The 21,190-nt window shown below is 41.7% G+C and overlaps 1 protein-coding gene across 1 annotated transcript; it reads right to left on the bottom strand.

The window, feature by feature from the left end:
* Nucleotides 1–2,474: 2,474 nt before the first annotated feature.
* Nucleotides 2,475–20,436, bottom strand: LOC102077890 (stereocilin). Its single transcript, XM_025906626.1, has 30 exons — nucleotides 20,364–20,436; nucleotides 19,834–19,993; nucleotides 18,589–19,725; nucleotides 18,095–18,119; nucleotides 17,414–17,984; nucleotides 15,368–16,246; nucleotides 15,226–15,288; nucleotides 15,015–15,140; nucleotides 14,524–14,690; nucleotides 14,256–14,442; nucleotides 13,919–14,034; nucleotides 12,657–12,789; nucleotides 12,385–12,567; nucleotides 11,985–12,023; nucleotides 11,735–11,911; nucleotides 11,414–11,563; nucleotides 9,495–9,553; nucleotides 9,214–9,337; nucleotides 9,047–9,129; nucleotides 8,804–8,939; nucleotides 8,136–8,338; nucleotides 6,229–6,319; nucleotides 5,950–6,121; nucleotides 5,640–5,809; nucleotides 5,171–5,326; nucleotides 4,545–4,687; nucleotides 3,942–4,090; nucleotides 3,607–3,704; nucleotides 2,758–2,905; nucleotides 2,475–2,610 (listed from the first exon to the last, which is right to left on the bottom strand). The coding sequence occupies exons 2-30, from the start codon at nucleotides 19,931–19,933 to the stop codon at nucleotides 2,522–2,524; spliced, it is 5,874 nt and encodes a 1,957-aa protein (XP_025762411.1). The 5' UTR covers nucleotides 19,934–19,993; nucleotides 20,364–20,436; the 3' UTR covers nucleotides 2,475–2,521.
* Between the last annotated feature and the right edge of the window lie 754 nt (nucleotides 20,437–21,190).

The raw sequence follows: 21,190 nt of genomic DNA, 5'->3' as shown, positions 1-21,190 counted from the left end.
TGTCAACTGTCTAATGGAGCATTTTAATAAATTAACATACTACCACAAAAATAATGGGAAAAAATTAACATAATATCAAGAAAAATGATTAACTATTTTTCAGATAATACAGAAACCAGTTTTTTAAACAACCTCCAGCATAAAGCAGGATTTTAAACCTATTCCAGGTCCCGGTGGGCAGGCCCATTTCTTAAATCAGAAACCAAACGATAAGCAGTGAACTTGGGGCTCTAGGTTTAGTTTCTCACTTGCCTCTTTCTTTCAGCATCCTTCAATAATTTAGTGAGGCCACCTGCAACAGTCTATGGAGCAAACACTTCAAATGCTATTGCATTCATCAAATGTTAAACTGTTGCATAGTTTAAACTATTCAGCTTGAACCTGTTTCCTTGACTACCCATTTTCCATGAGTGCTTATTCAGCTCACTGGGGGCCTATCACAGCTGACTCAGGGCAAAAAGAGGGGTAAAACCCAGAGAGATCATCATGTCATCACAGGCAACACAGACACTCACAGTTCACATTCACACCCACCCCTAAAAGTTGACACACTGAAGTGAATATTCAGACAATTTGCAGTTTTAGACTTTAAAGTCTCAAATCATGACAGCTAAAATGTTGTAGCAATGGCTAACTGAGGCTACATCTTTTAATTACTGACTTACTGAAAGTGATCAGTTCAGTTATACCATAAAAAACCCAGAAATTTTCGTTTTTATCCCTTATTTCTTTTTTAATTTATTTATTTTTATTGATAAGTTAAAACAATAGCATATTCTGCAGATTTTAGAGCATTTGTTTGTTTGTTTGTTTTTTGTTGTTTGTTTAGAGAAATTAAAGAATTTGAGTTTGTCTTGCAAAGCTTATACAAGATTCATAAATGACGTGATTGCATTGTTGTCCAGAGACGGTAAGCTGGGCACACTCAAAGGCCATATCCTGCTGTATTGAAGGATTCTTCCATCAAATATGCAGCATTTCATAAAATGAAATGAAATCCTGCTGGAGGGGGGGAAAATCTTTTAAGCGCACTGAAAGCTCTATTTCCACTGACACAGTGCCGGTGTTATACTGTGCAGTTGTGCCTTGCTACCTTTTGAGAAGCAGCCAGCATTCTGACAGGATTGAGAATCTATTATTATGCAGCTATAGTCGGGGTAATTGATAGGGGAAGAGAATCGTGGTGGGCAGAGTCTGTGGGCTTCATCTCTGTTGTGGTCCCTGTGGTTTCCACTTCTCGTGCCTTCTGTGTTCCACTTTCTTTGTCATCATGTTTTGTTTCAGTCTTAATTCTCAGCGTTAGCTATTAGCTATTTTTGGGGACAGCCTCTTTTACTTTGAAGGTTAGGTTTTTTACGTGTCTTGTTTTTTGGCTTTGCTTCCTGTTTTTACTCATTTGCCTTCATGTGATTATCTGCCCCGCCCTCATTTGTTTAACATGTGTTTAATTGCCACCGCAATTACGTGGCAGCAGCTGAAAAGGCATATAGACATAATCAAAGTGAAATTGAAACTGAACATCAGAATTGAGAAGAAAAGCTTTGAATGTGGCGTGGTTGTTGGTGTCAGACAGGGTCGTCTGAGTATTTCAGAAACTGCTGATCTACTGGAATTTTTCCCGCACACAAAATATCCAGCAGATCAGCAGTTCTTTGGGTGAAAAGGCCTTGTTGATGTAAGAGGTTAGAGGTCAGACTGCTTTGAGTTGATAGGAAGGCAACAGTAAAGCTTGATTTTGACTTCTGTGGGAAATCTACGCCCGAATTTATGTAGTAACCGAAAAACTCCTTTTACCCCTGCACGCAACCTTCCACGCCATTCAGACTGTTGTGGAATGCCTTGACCCGACGTGTAGTTACATTTCTCGGGAGGTGCACATCAGGTTACATAGAAGGTTGCGGTGTAGGGTTAAAATGAAGTTGCAGTTATGGCCTAAGTTACGACGTAGATCTGATGCAGAAGTATAATTCATGTGTAACTCAAATGAGTGCAGAAGAGCACACATTGGTTTCAGCAGCAGAAGACCACACCTCATGCCAGTCCTGTCAGCTAAGATGCGTAAACTAAGACTGCAAATTTACACCGGCTCTGACCAGATCTCTATTCAGTAGAGCACATTTAGGATGTGATGAAACAGGAGATTCAGATCATGGATGTGCAACCAACAGATTTGCAGCAAGTCCAACCCAGTAGCAGCAAAGAGAGCCTAATAAATTGTCTGATGAGTGTATGGACCATGGTGTATTAATGTAATAAAATATCTCAAGTTTCTGAAAGTCTTATCCTCTGTCAAACATTAATTATTGCAGTGAGATTGTCCTAACAAAAGAACATTACGTACAAAACACCTACATAAACTCATTTTTATTCTGCCAAGCTGATAACCCACATAAGAGAGAAACATGTGCAGCCAAGCACAATCAAGAGCAATGCAATTTAAAGGAATAGCACACAGACGAAACAGAACAGTTCAAGTTATTTATTTGAAGTACCAACAAAAATTAAATGTTCTTCCAGTCTTTTAAATGAGTTGCCACAAGAAGAGGTGCAAAGCCAGTGAGCATAAAGTGAGGATGTCTTTGCTCAGGGATGATGGAGCCAAGTTTCTCCCTGTGGAAGAAGAAGAACGCAGAATACATCATGAGCAAACACACAAATCTTATTCAGTGCTTATCAGAAACAAGTATCATGCAGAGTGGCTTTAACAGACTAAATATGGGGGAGGTTATCAGTTGTATTGTTTCTAAAGACACCCGCCTCTCAGCTCCAGCAGAACATCTCCTTCGTATTGAGCTAATCCAACAGCATGTCTCTGTTCCTTGTCCAGCTCTGCCCACTGCTCCTCAGTGACAGCCCACGCCTGCTCCACACTCAACCATGACAACTGAACTGCACTAAACACCACCTGTCAGGCGCACACCCAACACACAAAAAAAATAAATTTTCATTTCCAGGAATGCAGACATTACATGGCATCAGGTTTCCTTTGATTTGACATTTCTCAGTTATTTCCAGAGCTGCACACTTTTATGACGAGTTCAGTAACTTGTATATAAATAAAATGTTATAGTATGTGTATTACAGCAAAAAACTATCCTGTTCTGTTTATTTGTCCAATTAAAAATCACAGACAAACCCTTTTGAGGCCCACTGTAAGTTAGTGCATTATTTATAATATTTACTTATTTAATATTCGTTTGGTGAAAATCACAAGTTTAAAAAATTGTTTTTCATCATTTTCAAAAAGATTAAAGAGAATGACTGAATATGTAGTCATGTGAAAAAGAGAGAACTCTTGGCTATGCACATCATTAAAATGATTGTCTCAGATACACAGCTGTCTCCAGGTGTAAGCAAGGAAATCGCTGCCCACCTGCTCTGCAGACCTTCTGTTTGCAGAGGGCACTCAATCAGAAGAGAGCTGACTTAAAGGGAAATGACCTAAGACTGCTTGCTTCACCAAGGGCCAGAATAAAAAAATAAGGATTATTTTAATCTGTGAATCATGCAAAGCTACTCTACTGGAATCTAAGAATAAAATTCTAAAGCTAAAGGAGCTAAAAATCGGCATAAGATATTCCCTTTAAAATAAGTGATGAAACTCACTGCCATCTTTTTTGGTGATATCAAGGCGATAGCTTCAGGGGTGATTCCCCCCACTTGTTCTTGTAGCAGGGCTGACAGCACCATGTCTGGCAGGCCCGCTGGACATAGAGAGAGAGAGGAAGAGGCGCTGTAGTGAGATAATTAATGTTTCTCATGTCGCATCACAGGAGGAGTGTAGAGAAACATTTCCTCTTACTTCCGAGCCTGTACCCTCAGGGATACTTTTAATTGTACCTATCCATCCAAGAGCTGTCATTTCCTCTTTAAAAAGAAACAATTTTTTAAAAGTTAATCAAAAAGAGTTTACACCCAAGGGATATTATGCTCTACTATACCTGCCAACGTCCCAATTTCAGTGAAAACTTCTGGTCCCCAAGTACTAACTGGACCAAAGGCCTGTGGTCTGGACAAACAGCTTGTCAATGCCTCCATCTGCTGCTCTGTGCATGGCAGGGATGTCTCCCGCAGGAACACAACAGCCATACTGCAGTTTGAGGGAAAAGATTCAAGATTTTATTCCTCCTCTGAGGATAGAAAACGTTTTCACTGGGTTTGTTTTGCTCAGAATCGTGCTCCCGCCTGCTGTTAGTTAGCATCTGTTAGCAGGTTCATGCGATATCAGCTCCTTTATTCATAAAACCACAAGCAGATAGTTTTGTGTTGCAGCAGGAGGGAGTTTCATTATGAGCTCTTACTTTGACAGATTGTGAGATTAGCATTATTTGACAGATAGTTTTTTTCTCCATCATGTCAAACTTAGCTGATAGCTATGTTTGACATCTGCCAGTTTGTGATCGTTCCCTTGCATATGCTGGATAATTTGTTTGTAAAGTTGGATCGCTGTGTTTCCTCCTTCTTGCTTTTACATGTTTCTGTTATAGCTAAAGCTAGAGCTAAGTGCATGTAGGAAGTGTGGGTAAGCAATTTATGTGACTGACCTGAGGTTGTAGGGGCTCAGTTTTTTTATCTCAGAGGGATGCAGACCACAGATCAGATGGCCAAACGCTGCCAGATCAACAACTGTTAACTGCTCCACTTTCAGTTTGCGTTTCCGCAGCACATTCAAAATCACTGCTCTCATCTGAAAAGTCAGACAGGAACCACAAATTTTCATATCAACATACTCAAGTTGTGATTCTGCAATTTAATTTGGTAAATTTGGGGGTCAAATTCAAAGGAAAAGCCTTCAACAATGCAGTCAGTGAATCTTATGCATCGGGTATGCTGACATGGTCTGAGTATACTTGGCCCTGAGTGACTATCTTTCTCCCATAATGAAATAAATGATCCTGGTGGCAGACACTAAATCGTTTGAAGACTATGCAAAGGACATGAATCAGGCAATAGAGTCCAGAGTCTCTAGATCTCAACCCATTTGCATCCCTATGGGAGATTTGGACATTATTTTCAAACTTCAAAACACAGAAGAACCCGGTTCAAACCCTTCTTTAAAACCCCACATGCTTATAGATTCAGTGCCAACAGTTTAGGCTGGTTTTACTTTAATTTGTCACCCATCTGTTTTAGAGAATAAATTAATAAATAATTTTTAAAAATAGCTCACCTTTTTAGGGCTCCAGTCTGTCAGTGTGCCCAGATGTGCCAAAACACCTGGATTAGAGAGGTTAGTGTCTTGCAGGTCCTTCTCTCGCATTGCAGTCACCAGTGAGCCAAGCTCCAACACCTGATCTTCACTCAGCTCTCTCACTGGACTCAACAACTGGATTGAATAAAATCTTTTAGCTAAGACACAACAGTCTAGATATTTAAAAAAAAAAAATAATCTCACAGTTATTTTAATTCTTTAGCACCTCTTGCAGATTTTTGATCACATTTTTGGAACATATATTGTTTCCACTTTTGTTTTAGATCCACCTCATGGGGTCAAAATCTAAACTGGAAGGAGAGACAGAAGAGCCCTGCTCTGACAGACCCTGAAGCAATCGTAAGTGATGATATATACAGAGAAATATAAAGAGGAGGAGAACTTTGAGTGCCGTGGGGGATGTTCCTGTAAGTGGAGTTTAACTGACCTGTCTGAGTTTCACCCACAGTGACCGGCGCTGCTCTGAGCTCAGCGAAGAATCCTGACCAAACACCTCTACGCACTGTTTCAGCTCCTCCTGTGACATTCGGCTGAGCTGAGTGGATGTCCAAGCTGAAGGATATGTCCCTCTAATGTCTGCACAGCTTGGAACTGGCACTGCTCAAGAAAAACAAAACAAAACTATACATGTGGATTCAGTGAAAAGATGCTAAAAGGTGGCATTTATATGTGCTAGTTAACAGAGCTATGTAAAATGCATTAAACAAAATATGCACTTAAAGAAACATTTACTGAACTTTTTGCCCTCCGGCTCCGTGCTTTCACAATGCCCCGAATGAGGCTCTGAGTCTGCTGTCTCTGGCGATGCTGGTTAATACACTGGGTAATGCACACGCCACCAATAATGCTGTCTTCCCAGCGCCTTTGACCCACCAGGACCTGCTCCACCGTGTCTTTATTCAGCACTGACTGTACAGCAGAAACACTTATTATGAATTCCTGCAGGTCAAAATGTCTCCAAGAAAACCAGTGAAAGTAAAATAAATGTAGTTATTTGAATGATTTTTGCTGCTTACCAGTGGAATGGAGTTAATCTGCTTCGTTGAGAGAGCAAACACCAGTCGACCCAAATGTTCTACATCTCCAATTTGCCACTTGGATGGCTCCCTGGAAAACAAGAATAGGTATTCATTACTGCTGCTTAAAGTGGGAAATCTCTTATTATCCTGGGTTTTGGAGCAGGGTTTTATTAGTTCTTTGAAATTTACGATTTATGTTTATTGTCTGGGTTTTGATTTATATTCTTTTTTTAGGCTTTCTGGTTCTTAGTGATGTTTATCAAGTAAGTCTGTTCCTCTTATGTTCTGAGTATGTGTTCTATTAGTGCGTTTTGTTACCTCAGTGATCCCTCTTTTCATTCTGTAATGTTCCTGTCTCTGCATCCACCCAGTTTCAGTTATTATTTCTTACTTCCTGTTTTATTTTGTAAGTCGCTCTTCCCCCTGCACTTTAATCATAATTAGTTTCATCTACATGTTGTTTCTCCAGCTGTGACTCTAGCCCTCAGTGTGTGTTTGAGTATATATAGTCCTGTCATTCCTTTGTTCTTTGTCTCAGTGTCTTTTTCACCAGTTATCAAGCCCTGTGTGTTTCTCTTTGTGCCTTTGTGGATTTTGTATTGCTGTGTGGGACTTTTACACCCAGCCTCATTAAACGGCTGACAGTTGTTAAATCTTGCTCGTCTCCTGAGTTTACATTTGGGTCCTAATCCTCCGAATTGTGACAATCCACGTGTTAGTGCAGGAGCAGTGCTGGAATTTCCCAAATGGGCTTGTATTTTACACCATTATTCTACTCTCCACAAATAGATGTGGATTGTGTCTGAAATACAAAGTTCACAGGTCAGTGTAAGAACTGCAGGAGATTAGTACGTTTTACTATATTTTGGACCAAGAAGCTTTGTTTTGTAAATTGTTAAAAGTTGAGACCATAAAATGAGACCACTCGTCCAGATTCTTAATTTCATTTGACTCGGAATAATCATTAGTTTGACAGCCTGATGAAGAAAGAAGAGAACTGCATTTAACCATTAGTTACTATTCATCTCTGTTTCTCTTTTATAGTGTGTCTTTTGTCTTGTGTCCCCCCAGCCATGTGTAGCAGACGGCTGCACCTCTCTGAGCCTGTTTCTGCTGGAGGTGTCTTCCTGTTAAAAGGGAGTTTTTCCTTCCCGCTGTCACCATGTGCTTGCTTAGAGGGGGGGTCGTCTCATTGTTGAAGTTTTTCTCTGTATTACTGCAGGGTCTCTACTTCACGATATAACACCACTTCACTTTCGTTGTGATTTAGTGCTCTATGAATGAAATTGAATTGAACTGGAGGTGGTAATTTGTTACAGGTTATTATTGTATGTACTGGTTTCAGGCTCACTTGAGATCAGTTGGCGCTAAAATGTACAAAAATGATTCAGACAACCAAGCTGATACATTATTTTGTGTGTGAAATTTCAGATTTGCTACAGCACTGGGCGGCAGCACTACTTCGGTCCAGATTGAACTATCACATAAATTGCACTGATGTGATGTACGATGCACAGACAGATATTTATGAGACTAGTGCCCAGTTACTTGTGATAGGTTAGGAGAAGAGAAAAGATGGAGTGAAAGTAAAAGAGAGTATGCCGATGCTGCAGTCGTGACCTTTATGTCAATATATTTCAATTTATACAAGATATGATAAAAAAATGATGGGGTGGGCTTGATTTATTTACATGTATTTTTACAGGCTTACATTTCATGACTTCCACAGTCCTGTTTGATACATTGGATTTAAGTTTTTAATGGTGTAACCTTCCTTTTTTTTCTAATTAATTCATTTTTCAGTGCTTATGCTGCTTGTTTGTGTGAATCCAAAATAATAATAATAACAATATTTTAATTCTAATCTTGAGGTGTCAAAAACTCCTACACATGTACTGTTTTACCCAAACAGGTCTTTCTGGGTGAGCAGAGCGCTGATATCCCTCAGAGCCTCTTTAGGAAGGCAGAAATTTCTCATCTCCTCCAGCCGCAGAGCCACCGCTCGTCTGTCCACCAGAGCCAAAATGTCCCCGTCTAAGAAAGGCAGCAAAGGTCCGAGGATATCCAGAGCGATGCCATCAATCTGCCCCTCAGACAGAGAAGAGCCCTGCAGAGCACGGCATACAGAGAGAGACGTCCTGGATTACCAGGATTTCACACTGAAATGACTTCACTTGTGTGAAAAGCTGCTGAGAGGATAAAGGGGGGTTATGTTCTGAAGCACTTTCTCCATCTGTTTTTCTCTAAATACTATAACTGCCTGCTTGAAAAGCCTGAACACACAAATGTTCTTTCTGCAAAATTAATGAATTAAAACAAATCTAATAAGTGACACACAAACACTGACTGAAGCCCTGATTTAACTCATCGAGGAAACGCTCTTCTGGTTTCTGGTTTGCTCTGAATTCTCATTATAATGGTTTAGAATTTTATTACTTTGGGAATTTGCAGAATTTGGTATTTGAGCTTGATAAAGTTTGCTTCCTACAGCAACAACAAATCTAAAACGTGCTAAAACATGTGTTAACTTGTGCCCATCTTGCATGATAAGCTGTTATTTTGGGTGTTTTACCAGCTCAGTTAAGGCCTTCTCGGCTAAATTGGTCTGTTTATAATGTGGCAGTCTGAGAAAATCAGCAAACTGTGCTTGAACGTGTTCCAAAATGGCTCTGAGGGATGCATTAGAGAGCCTCTCTATCATGGTCACCCTGGAAAAGAGCAGAGCATGGGTGTAAATGTAGTCACCCTAGAGAAACAGTAAAACATTTATTCAGAAAAAAAGAGTAAAATATAAATATAAGGAGGTGATATTTACGGCAATGTTGCAGAAAACGCAGAACTCAAAATACTGAGGTCGAGTTTAGGTTGTCTTCTCAGTTCCTCTATGATACATTTTCGCTGGTGGCACATCTGAACTTGTTAGTACAGGGGAAAAAATGCATTTTCATGGAAACATACATTTTTATGGCTCACATTCCTCACCAGAGCAGGTCTTATGCCTCCAGGCAGCTCACTAACAAACTGAAGCAGCTCTACAAAATCTGTATCATTGGTCCAGAGCTTCAGAAAGTCACAGCTCATTCCACCAGCGATATGACCCAGATCTCTATGAGTGAGAAAGAAGCTATTATTTAGACTGTCTCCTAAGCGGGTGTCTGACTGAAAATGAGACTTCAGATGTTTCTGTTGTGTTTTTATTTTAGTTTGCAATCAAAATATTAAATGAATTATTAAATCCGTGCTTTGGCAGGGGTGAAACCTACCTCACTGACTTGCTGGTAATGTTTAGAAATTCATGGATCTTGCTGAATAGAAACTGAGCCTGTAAAGAAAAGGAACTGCATGAGTTAGCATTTTAACTGTGCTTTTCTTTAAAATCAAGACAGAATCTCAAACCAGCTTCCAGATATTACAATAAGGCAAGTTTTTTTTAGCCCCAACAGCTGGAAAATAAAAATCGATTACCTAACTGTGACAAACAGTTGGTCCCTTATAGACTTTAGTATTGCCTTTCGTCGGACTAACAATACCCTCGTGGTGTCTGTGGTCGGCCCTACAGCCATCCATATTAGCATTTAACGTGTACAGACAGATATTCCATCACCTATAAAAAGTGGAATCTTGCTCTTTGTCAAAATCCTTTCAAAATATATTTATTCATCTGCTCTACCTTGGGTTTCACACGTCACAGATTTTGTTCAGTTATTTATTTATTTTGTAAATGACATTTTTAGGATGCATAAATGTTGAGTACAGAGAAAGATTTTTTTCCCTGTTTTCCCACACTGTTTAAAATTTTTTATACTTCTTGAACTCAGCATCTTGGGTATTTACAACAAACCCATTAACATATTGATTAATATGAGGTTAGCCACTTTAGAGACCTCTTGAAATGAGCGTGACACATAGACACACACATTTATTTGTCTGTGTTGTTTCTCATTATTACACATAACATAATTTATGGACATCTATAGTTCTTCTTTACATGCATGAATTGGATGGGTTGTTACAGATGTTTGCTGAAAATGTCATATCAATAGAACCTCTAGAAATATACTTAGAAAACTGGTGTTCAATATTTATTTTAGCCACTGTATGCACACACACTGGTTGGAGGATATTTATCAGCAGACGCTGGTTAACGAGAGATATCATATGCATATAGTACAATATGAAAATCTTTATTCATAGAACATATTGCAGGTTAGTTCAGAAATAGTGTCATCATGTTGTTTAACCAGAAACATGAGTTCAGCTCAGTTGCACACCATTCTATCATTTTTTTCCATGTAGCACGTCATAATGGAAGGAGAGTGTACATGACACTCAGTCCTTCACGATAGTTTCCCCCTTCATGTGAGACTGACTAATATGAGCACAGATGCTCTGCCTGCTGTTGATGGTATTTTTCTCCCCTACAGCTAAGTGCAACTGTAAACATGGCAAAGTAAAAGAGAAAGTACGCTACCAGTGTAGCTTACAGGAAATGTGAATTGGAGCAAACAGCCAGCAGTAGGTGTAGAACAGTCAAGATTTTATCACTGTAGATTCACTTTAATCTGTAGAGCGATCCTCATAATAGACCAGAGTAAACAACGACACCCTCTCTGCTGGCATCAGCCCCAGAAATCATAAATGTCTCCATACTATATATATTCAGCAGTATTGGTTTTAGGTGAAATTTAAGATCACTTTGACAAGTGTTTAATTCATAATGCTCATATAAACATTTAGTACTGTTTTTAAGAGGAAATTTAAGGTTTAACACTGACCCGATGATCAGTCCGATTACTGCACATATCAGGGAAGCTAATGAGAGAAAAGGAACAATCTTCATTGGTTTGACTGAAGTCTTGTCGGGCTGAGAACAGGTGGTGAAAGCAGGCTAAAACAATTTTGGCTGTGACAAAACCCCTTTAAGGTAGCCAATTATTAATTTATGCTGTACTCCTCCACATCATTGTACAACATCCAAACTAATTAGCTTGATGGCAGCTGATGTGAATGGAGTATTAATATCCTGAAAGGGCCTCCTGAAGCATATCCTATGAGTTGCAGATTAACGGGGGCGAAAACTGAAGCTGCTAACAGTTTCTTCTTTTGTAAAAGAGCTATTGTTGTTATATGAATGTGATGTTAAACAGCACGCAAAAGAAGGGATTAAAGTAAAAGGGTGCACCTGGTGTGGCGACCAGTCTGTGTCTCTGTACACGCCGATGCTTCTCGAAATGATTTCAGCACTCATGGTCTGCATCAGCTCCCTCAGAGGGACAAATGGTAAAAGACAGTTTAGCTGCAGAGTGGTGTTCTTCGTGTCTCTGTGCAGAGCCTGCTGACACAGAACCACAATAAGAAATGTGAATTTATGCTTTATTGAATCTAATTTGTCACAACCTGCTCAAATGTCTTTTCTACTCAATGCAGCACCAGAGGGGAAATGATAAACCATAAGATTAGAAAAGTGAGAAGAAGCAGAGGAGAAGAAACAAAGCTCCGTCACCTCCTGCATTGCATTGTATAGCATGGCTCTATGGCCAGGCTTAAGCTCAGTTAGCAATGTTCTCCAGCACTGGCAGTGGACAGCTTCACTGATCTCAGCCCACTGGAGGTCTCTGAGCACAGCAGGGGAGAGACCGGAGTGTAACGGCTTCAGTCGGCACAGTTTTTCCATGGTGAGCTGGAGAAAAACTCAGAGGTGAGAGTGCAGCTGGACGAAATTCAGCACAAATATTTTTAAAATGTCCACTTACGTTGGTGTCCTTCGAAATCTTGGATAACATTTTAAATGCCTGCAAAGAGCATTAAAAAATAAGTCTGCCAACAAAACACCCACATTTTAAGAAAGTTCACACAGGACACATATTTCATCTCCGTTTATTCCCTGCTTTTCATTAGTTATATGCAAATTAACAGTAGACTTACATTTATGCCAAAAATCCCTGGCATTACATATTTCAGTAAAGGTTAGCATTTCATTTCTGTGAAAAGGGGGCTCCACTGCTACACGCTTCACATCACCTTATAAAAACCACTAGAAGTTGTCCTGACAAATCGGAAACTTTGTGGAAATGCAACACAAATTTATACATTTACAGTGACACTTGGGGAGGGAGAAGATAAGCATGACAAGAGAAATAATTCCCTGCTGACCTGTGCTGGGGAATATGTGTGTAATCCTGGCTGTGACAGGACTTCCAGGAGTTGATCTGAGGGGAGTGACAGCAGAAAAGAAGCTCCCAACTGGGGAAGCAAACCACTGAGAGCAGACAGCTCCGGAGGAGCCATGCTGCTGACATTCAGGGTCTGAACTGCTGGTATCAACCAAGAGGACAGCTATTCACAAGACACAGTGAAATACAGTTAGTCAGACATGTCATGAAAACATACTTAACTTTAACCTAAAGTTGTTCTGTGCCCCTCACCCTGCCACCGGCACTGACAAAGCCCTTGGATATGCACTGAGACAGCTGCTGCCAGAGAGCAGAGGCCACAGCAGAGTCCTGAAGATATGAACCCAAGTCAGATGGATCCAGGTAGCACGCAAGGGCTCCTAATCTGCAAAAGGCACTCATTCACTTTTCTGATCACTTGATTTAACATTAAGTTCAATGGCATAATGCATTTTGTAGAAGGACTGCAAAATGAAGGGCTCAGTTACGAAATAAATCACAGCTAAATACAGAGATTCTTACAGAATGAATAAACTACAGCACAATAAAGATAACATATGCTGCATTGGGTGTGATTAAAATGAGATTCACTATTGTTATTAATCATCATCAGCTTGACTTTCTGGGAAAAAAGAAAATTGCTGTGGACCCTCCAAGCTACAAGTATGGACCCCAGATTCATGTTAAGTTCCTTTGCTACAACAATACCAACAAAATATTATTGTGCAAAAGTCTTTAAACATACCTAATTTTTTTACAATTGGCATACCTCCGCCTTTTCTCCCCTTTTCCCTTTCCTTAAGAATGGCAGTCACCCTTCCACTGAGTCCAATTCTGATGAGGCTTCAGTGAACAGCAGACGGATCAGCTGAAGGACCAGATGCATTTTTCAACTGTGTCAGGTCTGTGCTGTTTTTTTTTTTTTTCCTTTTTCTTGAGGACCTGGTTTTCAGATCATGTTCATCTGTTATGGACAGTTTTTTAGGCCTGACACGTTTTTGTCTTCCAGTTGTCCAGTTTCCTCATTTTTTAAGGACTCACTACACACTATGCCAGGTTTTCAACTTTTTTTGATGCAAAAATACTATTTTATGCTTGTCAAACTGTATTATCTTTGGTATTCTTCATAGAGTCAACTACAAAATGGGAACAAATTATATGTTTTTGCAGCACCTAAAGATACTTTTGAAAATTGTGTTTTTTTCCACATTGTCTGTTATGTATAGATACCACAAAGGTTCATCCCTTTAGGTAGTTGCGTTTGGTATATCTGAGTGATTCACGGGCTGGTGTTAAGTGCTTGGTCACATACAAGAACTGGTCTGAAAATGAGTGAAAAAGCAGCCAATGTCCAAAGAAAAAGAAAAACTATTGGTCTAGACTACTTCAGAAATTTTGAAGAAAGTCTGGCTCCTTGGAAGCAAAATTTAAAGAATTGTGAGGTGGCTCAAGACTTTTGCACAATACTCTAGACATGGATAAGCTTGGATAAGTTTAAGGTATCTGGGTCCCACCTCATTATGTTGTCACCGGTCACATTTATCTTCCTACTGAAGAGGGTCCGCAGCACATGGCGCCCCCTTACTCCATCCAGACTGCCATTGCCAAGTAACTCCACCAAAGGAGAAAGCTAGCAGAGAGGATTACAAAGACGAAAAAAGCATGCAGAGTGAAAAGAAAGTTTCATGGTGGTAAAGTAGGTCTTTAATGGTGGTGGTGGAGAACACTTTTCTCTAAAACCTCACATATGTGTTGGTATTGGTTGGTATATGGAAGCATTTATTCATGTAGGTATTCATTAATGAAAAGAGATAAAGTAAGAATATGTCAATCAGAGAAATGCCCTCAAACCTGCTGTGATGTCAGCTGCTGAAAATGACTGACTGGGAGGTAAGGCAGAAGTGGGAGGATGGAGCTGAGAAAGTATGGTGGCCATGTAGGAACATCACCAACCACGCTAGACTGCAGGAGTCTTTTTACAAAGGCCTTTTTCTGCAGGGACTTCATCCCCGAGCTGTGGTCACGGATGGCTGTCAATCTGAAGAGCATTGCAGAAGCTGTTAGTGTCACATTGAGACGTTTTACATTAACTATGACCACGTTTGGCCCGCAAACTCACACGCTGTCATTGACGATGAGGGAGGCTGGGAAGCTCATTATGTCAGAGACAGACATAAAGGGGATGAACTGAGAAAGGTCCACAAACAGCTCTGGGGTCACTCGGGGGAACTTGTGGATGAAAGCTGCTGTCATTGTTTCCATGGCCTGCAACTCTTTTTGAGAGGCCTGACAGAGAAAACAAAACGCCGGACAAGAGTGGACGTGGATTCAATTTGGCACTCTTTAACTATGCATGGACCATGACGTGAATCCAAATAAAGCAGAAGCAACACAGTGCAACCTGCTGTAATAACCACCAATCAAAAGAAATGCATATGAAAGAAAACACATTACAATTCTTCTCCATCTCCTTACGCTGTGATGAATAGTTTTACTGAGTGAAATCAACAAGGGCTCATTTATGTGTATTTATCCAGCTAATTAGCTTCTTACACAGAGGAAGCTTTAGCAATAAACTTGTTTAAGTGCAAAAAAAGTTGAAGAACAAACCTGGCTGGTTTCAACCTGAAGCTGATCCCAGCTTCGATGCATGTGGGAGAGAAATCTCTTGACTGCATCCTTCTCAGCAGACATCACTAGAGTACGAATGCTGTCTCTTGGCATCTGGAGGTACTCCTGGTGAGAGATTCAGTTGAATGTAACTCTCAGTGTGTCGATGTGTGAGGTGTTATATGTGGGTAAGTCTGCACAAGCTCAGTACCTGCAGCAGAACCTTGAGAGCAGATGAGTTGTCATCACGCTGGATGAGGTCCCACAGGACGGGCTGATGTAACAGGAGTAACAGGTTATTTACTTATTGTGTGTCTGTTAAACAAATATGTCTGTTAGTAACTGCATCTTACACTGAAGCAGCTCAGCAGGTCCTCCTTTAGTGTGGCATTCTGCTCTCTGCGTAGGAACACTCCCACAGTGTGGAGGACGCTTGTGGAGGCTTCGGGCCGCAGCACAGACCAGGATGTGTTGTCGATGAGACTGGAGAGGAGAATAGCCTGACCCAGACCCTGCCTTGCCTCTCTTTCTCCCTCATCCAGTCCCGAAGAGAGACCCACCATAAAATCTAAGACTCGCAGCACATATCCCAGCGCCACTAAAAACCCCTCGCGCTCTCCCATCTCGACCTCACACACGCTCAGCTTGTGCAGGACATCCATGACCAGTGGTGCCAGGTCCATGCACAGCTGCGATGTATCAAAGTCATAAGGTGCTGGAAGCATGTCAAAAAACCTCTGGAGGAAGCACTTCCTGTCTTCCTGTTCAGCCAGCAGATCAGCACAGACATCAGCAAACTGAGGATTTGTTCTTAAAAGCCGATCGTAGAGTGTGGCATTCAGACAGATGTACTCTCTCAGTCCACGTGTCTGCACACAGAGCTCCAGGAGGGTGAAGTTGGTGAAATGTTGGACAGGCCACTCTCTGTACTGACAAGTCTTCAAAGTGGTGTCATCATGGGAGACGTTGTGTATCTTGGAACAGTATGCTGCAGCCCACCTGCCCTCTGGCAAGGACTGGTGAGAGTCAGTGCCACACAGAGATGAGATCAGGACTGAGTTGTTGGGTAGAAAGCAGTGTCTGAAAGCCTGAGCACTGAGAGACCTGCTGCCCAACTGAGCCAGACAGTTCTCACTGAGTCCTGTATTCCACATTGACTCATCTGAAAGCTGCACACACAGCTCATCTATGCTTGTCTGGTTAAAAAAATTATAGTCTTTTGTCACTGCAGCCTGAAACAGCACAAAAGAAATTAGTCAACCCACTGAATATTCAGTTCTTTATTAAGAATCTTGTTTCTACTTAACTCTGAAAACAAAAGATTTCATTGCACATAAACAACAAATATTAAATGTATTAATTAAACAAACGATATTAACAAAAGTTTGTATTCTAACTGTGAAAAGCATTATGACACCAAACCCCCTAATAGCTAGTGTTACCCCCTTCGTTTGAAATAACATCAGTGATGCTTCTTGTAGCCGTCTACCAGTCTCTGACATGGTCTGAGGAAGATTTCCCCCAATCCAGCAGAATTCCTTCAGCTGTGAGATTTTTGAGGAATTATTTGCATGTACAGCCCATTATCCATTATCCCAGAAGTCTTGGTCTTTGTTCTCTCTGGCCTCCTGGCCTCTCCCATGCAAGTTAAACATGTGCAGTCTGATTTCTGATTGTAGAGGCATGCATTTTACATCAGCAGTCGCAATAGCCTGCTGTATGTCCTGTGAAGACATTTTTTTGGAGACTTCTTTTAGTATCTTGCACTCTGCTCTCGGGGTGAACTTGCTCAGACAGCCAGACCTGTTTTGAATGTCCTTCGCTTGTAGGCTAATTTTGGAAAGGAATCGCTGACCTCAAATTTTTTTGAGATCTTTCCAAATCCCTTCCCAAACTCGTAAGCTGCTGCAATCTTCTATCTGAAGACCTGAGACAGCTCTTTCGATCTCACGATAGTGTTCACTCTCACTTCAATGGTCAGGAACACACCAAACTCAGCGTCTTAGGTTTAAACAGGGCAAGCCACCTTTAAAATGCTGAGTAAGGATGTTTTAATCATGTGCACCTGATGTGATTCGCCTGCAAGCAAATCTTTGCCCATTTTTTAATGTGAATTAATGCAGCGGTGTCCTAAGTCAAGTATTGCATTTTACATAAAAATGTATTTTCTTCAGTTGTAATTGTTTAGTTTTATTGCTTGAACCTCCCACCAATGTTAAAATGAATATTAAATGTCCATATGACCAAACATGTTTGCAGGCTTTCATAGCATGTCCTAATTTTTTCACATGACTGTATGTTAAGATAATAAAGGCAACCAAAACTCAAATTTGTATTCCTTGCTAAGCTGAATTCCAAGAAGACACTCATGCTCACTCATCTAAAAAGTAATCCATTACCTGATGTGCTCTCTGCAGCCAGAAAGATGAGTTGGCACACACTGTATTGTTAAATTCATGGGCAAAGAACTCGCTGCAGACATGGACCCAAAGGAAGTCCTCCTCTGCAGCAGACAGGTACCAAGCTGCATCGGAGCACGTAGCATGCAGGTCGAGCTCCATCTGATCCATTGCAGGGTTAACTGACCCATTCTCACCTTCAAACAGTTTACAATAGAGGAATACAGTGAAGTTAGAGACGCCGGTCAAGCCTGGGATGGATTCATTACATGCAGCCTCCAGGATTTCTGTAGAGGTGGAGTACTCCATCTCCTTCTGCTGACTGCTGCTCTCTTTAGTCTCTGTTTGTGACTGGCTGTTAGGTGCAGTTAATGGTTCAATATGAAGCTTTTTGTTGGAGACTTTACGTGAAGAGGGAGCCGCTTTTGGGGTTGACTGAGCTGGTGATTTTGGTGATCTTGGCTCATCTCCTTCGGTGGAGGGGCAGGACAGGAATGGGAGGGAGCTTGGGAGGCCCCGGGAGCTTACACCCAAAGCTTGAGTGTTCCACATCACGTTGTGCCTTATTCCCCTACAAATCCACAGACAGAACAATGTCTGTTTTGTTTTGCCAGATATTTAATGCAAAATATATCAAATTAAATCAAAAACGAAGTCATTTGTATTTCCAATATATCTTACCATAAGATGAGCTGTCGTAGGTCGCCTTCAAAAAGACCGATGAGAAAGGAAATATTATTTGGAAATCAAAGCGAATAAGTAGTAGAAAAGCAGCTGGAAGCTTCTGCAGTACACAACCATGGATGATGTAACACTGCAGCTCGGCTAACAAAGCCCAACATATAAAGTTACTGACATCAATGGGAGGATAAACAGATGCCTTCACTGGCCAGGATGATTATAACGTTTTTAAAGCAGTGTCATTCACTGTCACTGTCCTCTCCCTGGAGGGTTTCTCTGGGTTAAAATTGTTTTCTGAATGAGCACTTTTTATAGAAACCACAGGAAGAGGGTGTGCGACCTTAATTATGAAATTATGAAAAGATTCTGATGTTAGTTTGTGTTTAAATGCAAGAAACAAAGATTTCTAACCACATCAGATGAATTTTAACTCCAGTTTTTATTTCTTCTACTTGTGAGAACATTTTCAGACCAAATCTCATATGAATACTCACCAGCAGAGCACCGGCTCCGGGTTTTGGGCTGTGGCATATCCACCAGGCTGCTGACATCATCAAGCAGCGCCATTGTAACTCTTGATACTTTCTCCCTCAGGTTGCCATAGACAGAACTGCCCACCCTGTGCAGGAGGCCCCTCCTCAGTCCATCCAAACTCTGCACGAGAGCTAAATTTTTCTGTGCCAAATTGCCTCCCCGCTCGCCTCCACCTGAACGTGACAAAGCCTGCAGCAGCAAGCTTTGCATGGAGTCTGCCTCCTCCTCGGTGGCTACCATTTCATCCACGGATGCATTTCCGTACAACCCATCCTGCCTCATGGCCTCAGGGGGCAAGCTGAAGGGCTTTAAACGCCCGAATGCGTTCGAGCCCTTGCTGTGTTCAGCAGCTTCCCCTGCTGGGTGCAAACTAACCACGGGCTTCCAGTTGCGTGTTTCTAGGAACTGCAGCAGCTGCTGAAGCCAGCTGACACTAAAGGCACAGTCAGTGCGACCCTTCAGTGCACAGATGAAGCTTTGTAGGCCTGCACTGGCCTGGCCATAGGTCCCGCTGACGAGAGCCTGAAGAGCAGCTTCCAGCACAGCACTCACTGTCCTCCAGTTTTGAGCTATGAAAGTCAAGAAGGGCCTGTGAGGTTGACGCTCTGATAGAGTGATGAGGCTCTGCAGCAGGCCTAGGAGCCAGTCCCAGTGTGGGCTACCTCTGAGGGACAGAAACCAGTCCTGCACTCTAACGCTGGGCCGGGGTGGCACCCGGCCGTTCCACTGGTTCAGGGCAGCGTTTCCTTCAGACTGCAGGAAGTAATGCAGCACCTTCTCCCAAAGCTGCTCCTCGTCTGGCTCTGCCGGCTCCTCCTCCAACTCAGCACCCATCTCCTGAAGATACATGGAGATGTTGTAGAGGAAGCCAGAGAGACGATGTCTGTCAATTGGCTTGTTTAAAGAAGGCATATTCCTGCTGGGAAGTAGACCAAGCGTTTTTAAGCCCCCCACAATATTCCTCATCCAAGTGGGCACAGACTGGTCCTTGGTGTTTGTCTCAGTGGGAGCTCTCTGTGGATTTGCACCGCCTCCTTTACTCCATTCTGAAATGATCTCCTTCAGAATGGCGTATTTCTGGTCTTCCTTGCCACCTCCTACAAAATAGCATCAGCGATAGCTTGAGCCAGCATTGTGTAATAAACAGATAGTAACCGAATACATAAAAAAGTGGATTTGGTAGCATGTTTTGGTGGCCTACTCACCTGTCCTCTCAGGTGCTCCTTGTCTGAGTAAAACAGCACAAACTATAATGCTCGTGAATTTAAGAGCCGCCATCCCCGACCCTTTCATAGCCATCTTCATCTCATGCCAGCCCACACCGCGACTCGTTGGTGTCACATGTTGCTCTTTGGACTGAGTCTGCTATTGATTTCACAAAACCCTCATTTAAATGCTTTTTCATTTTAGGTGATGGGGTTGAACTTAAGGAGTAAAGTGTCTCAGTGGAAAGGGGATATTAAACCTTAATGCCTGGCTACCACATCACCTTACCGTCATGGTTGCTAAAACAAGTATCAGTAATGTGATTAAGTCTTACAAATGTTGGGGCTGAAAATTTAAAGTGTCCACATTTAACACTGAATGGATATCTAAAGACTGTTAAACAGGATACTTATATTCACACTTCAGTACATCCTTAGAATACCAGGATACATCTGTTTCATTAAAACTGTGCTTTTAAATGATAATTATACTAAAGACAAAAAGAAGAGAACTTATTTTCTGAACTTACCCGCAGTTCCTATGCATCCATGCCTGTAAGTATCCTCTGAAGTGTTTGTCTAACACCTCCTCACACTGAGCCGTGTCAGCACGCTCTGCACTGACCTCTTCCTGAGTGCCACTCTCTATTTCACCATCGCTTGGACTTTCTCTACCTTTCACTCTCCTTCCCCACCGCTCCCCCCAGTGTCCTCTATCTCTCTGTTATTTTAACTATTTGTGGCACCTGTTTTTTCTTTGTCTCTGGGGTTCAGGCTGATGCTTGGATTAGTATTTCATGGTGTTAGTTATGTGGATTGTTTTTTGGGGGTTTTTTTGTCTGTCTTCATTTGACAGTGTGCAGATAATGGGCATGGCAAAGTGGTTACTTTGAAAAAAAGGCATCAAATGTCTCAGTCTTGTTGGTTACCATTAGTGCATAGCATTGTTTAGGTGCTCCCAGTTTATTTTGGAGCATCTCGAGGCTACAGGAAGGTCACAGCATTCAGCAAGGTGCTCAAAGAACATGAAAATCTGGATCATGTTAATCACACCCAGGATATCTATCCCCTGACTGTCCCATGTCCCCCTGCTGCTTAATTCTCCATTGAGCTGAGACTCATCTTGTGACACAGGGTTTGTTGGGGGTGTAGTCTTACCAGCAGTGCCAGACCAGCAGGACTGTGCAGGCTGTCAGTGTTTGGACACATTTATCCCTCAGTCAGGCAAACTTACAATTGAGCCCTGTGCAAGGGGACGGGAGCAGGCTCCCCAGAGTCAGACCACTGTCTGCAGGCCCTGAAACCCTAGAGGGCTGAGTGAAAGGACCATCCCCTCCCTCCACTTGCTTTAGCTGTA

This window comes from Oreochromis niloticus, linkage group LG1 (assembly GCF_001858045.2).
Source record: "Oreochromis niloticus isolate F11D_XX linkage group LG1, O_niloticus_UMD_NMBU, whole genome shotgun sequence".
In the NCBI taxonomy this organism is placed as follows: Eukaryota; Metazoa; Chordata; class Actinopteri; order Cichliformes; family Cichlidae; genus Oreochromis; species Oreochromis niloticus.
This window is presented reverse-complemented; position numbering and strand designations above follow the sequence as displayed.

Bases quoted from the DNA above. Each gene is read 5' to 3' on its own strand.
- LOC102077890 (XM_025906626.1), bottom strand. From the start codon at position 19,933: ATGAAGATGGCTATGAAAGGGTCGGGGATGGCGGCTCTTAAATTCACG. The intron at 14,035-14,255 runs GTTTGAGGGCAT...CCTCTCTGCTAG, and splicing joins AGCAGCTGACATCACAGCAG to CTTTCTCCTTTGGTGGAGTT. The intron at 6,122-6,228 runs GTAAGCAGCAAA...TCTGCTGTACAG, and splicing joins AGATTAACTCCATTCCACTG to TCAGTGCTGAATAAAGACAC.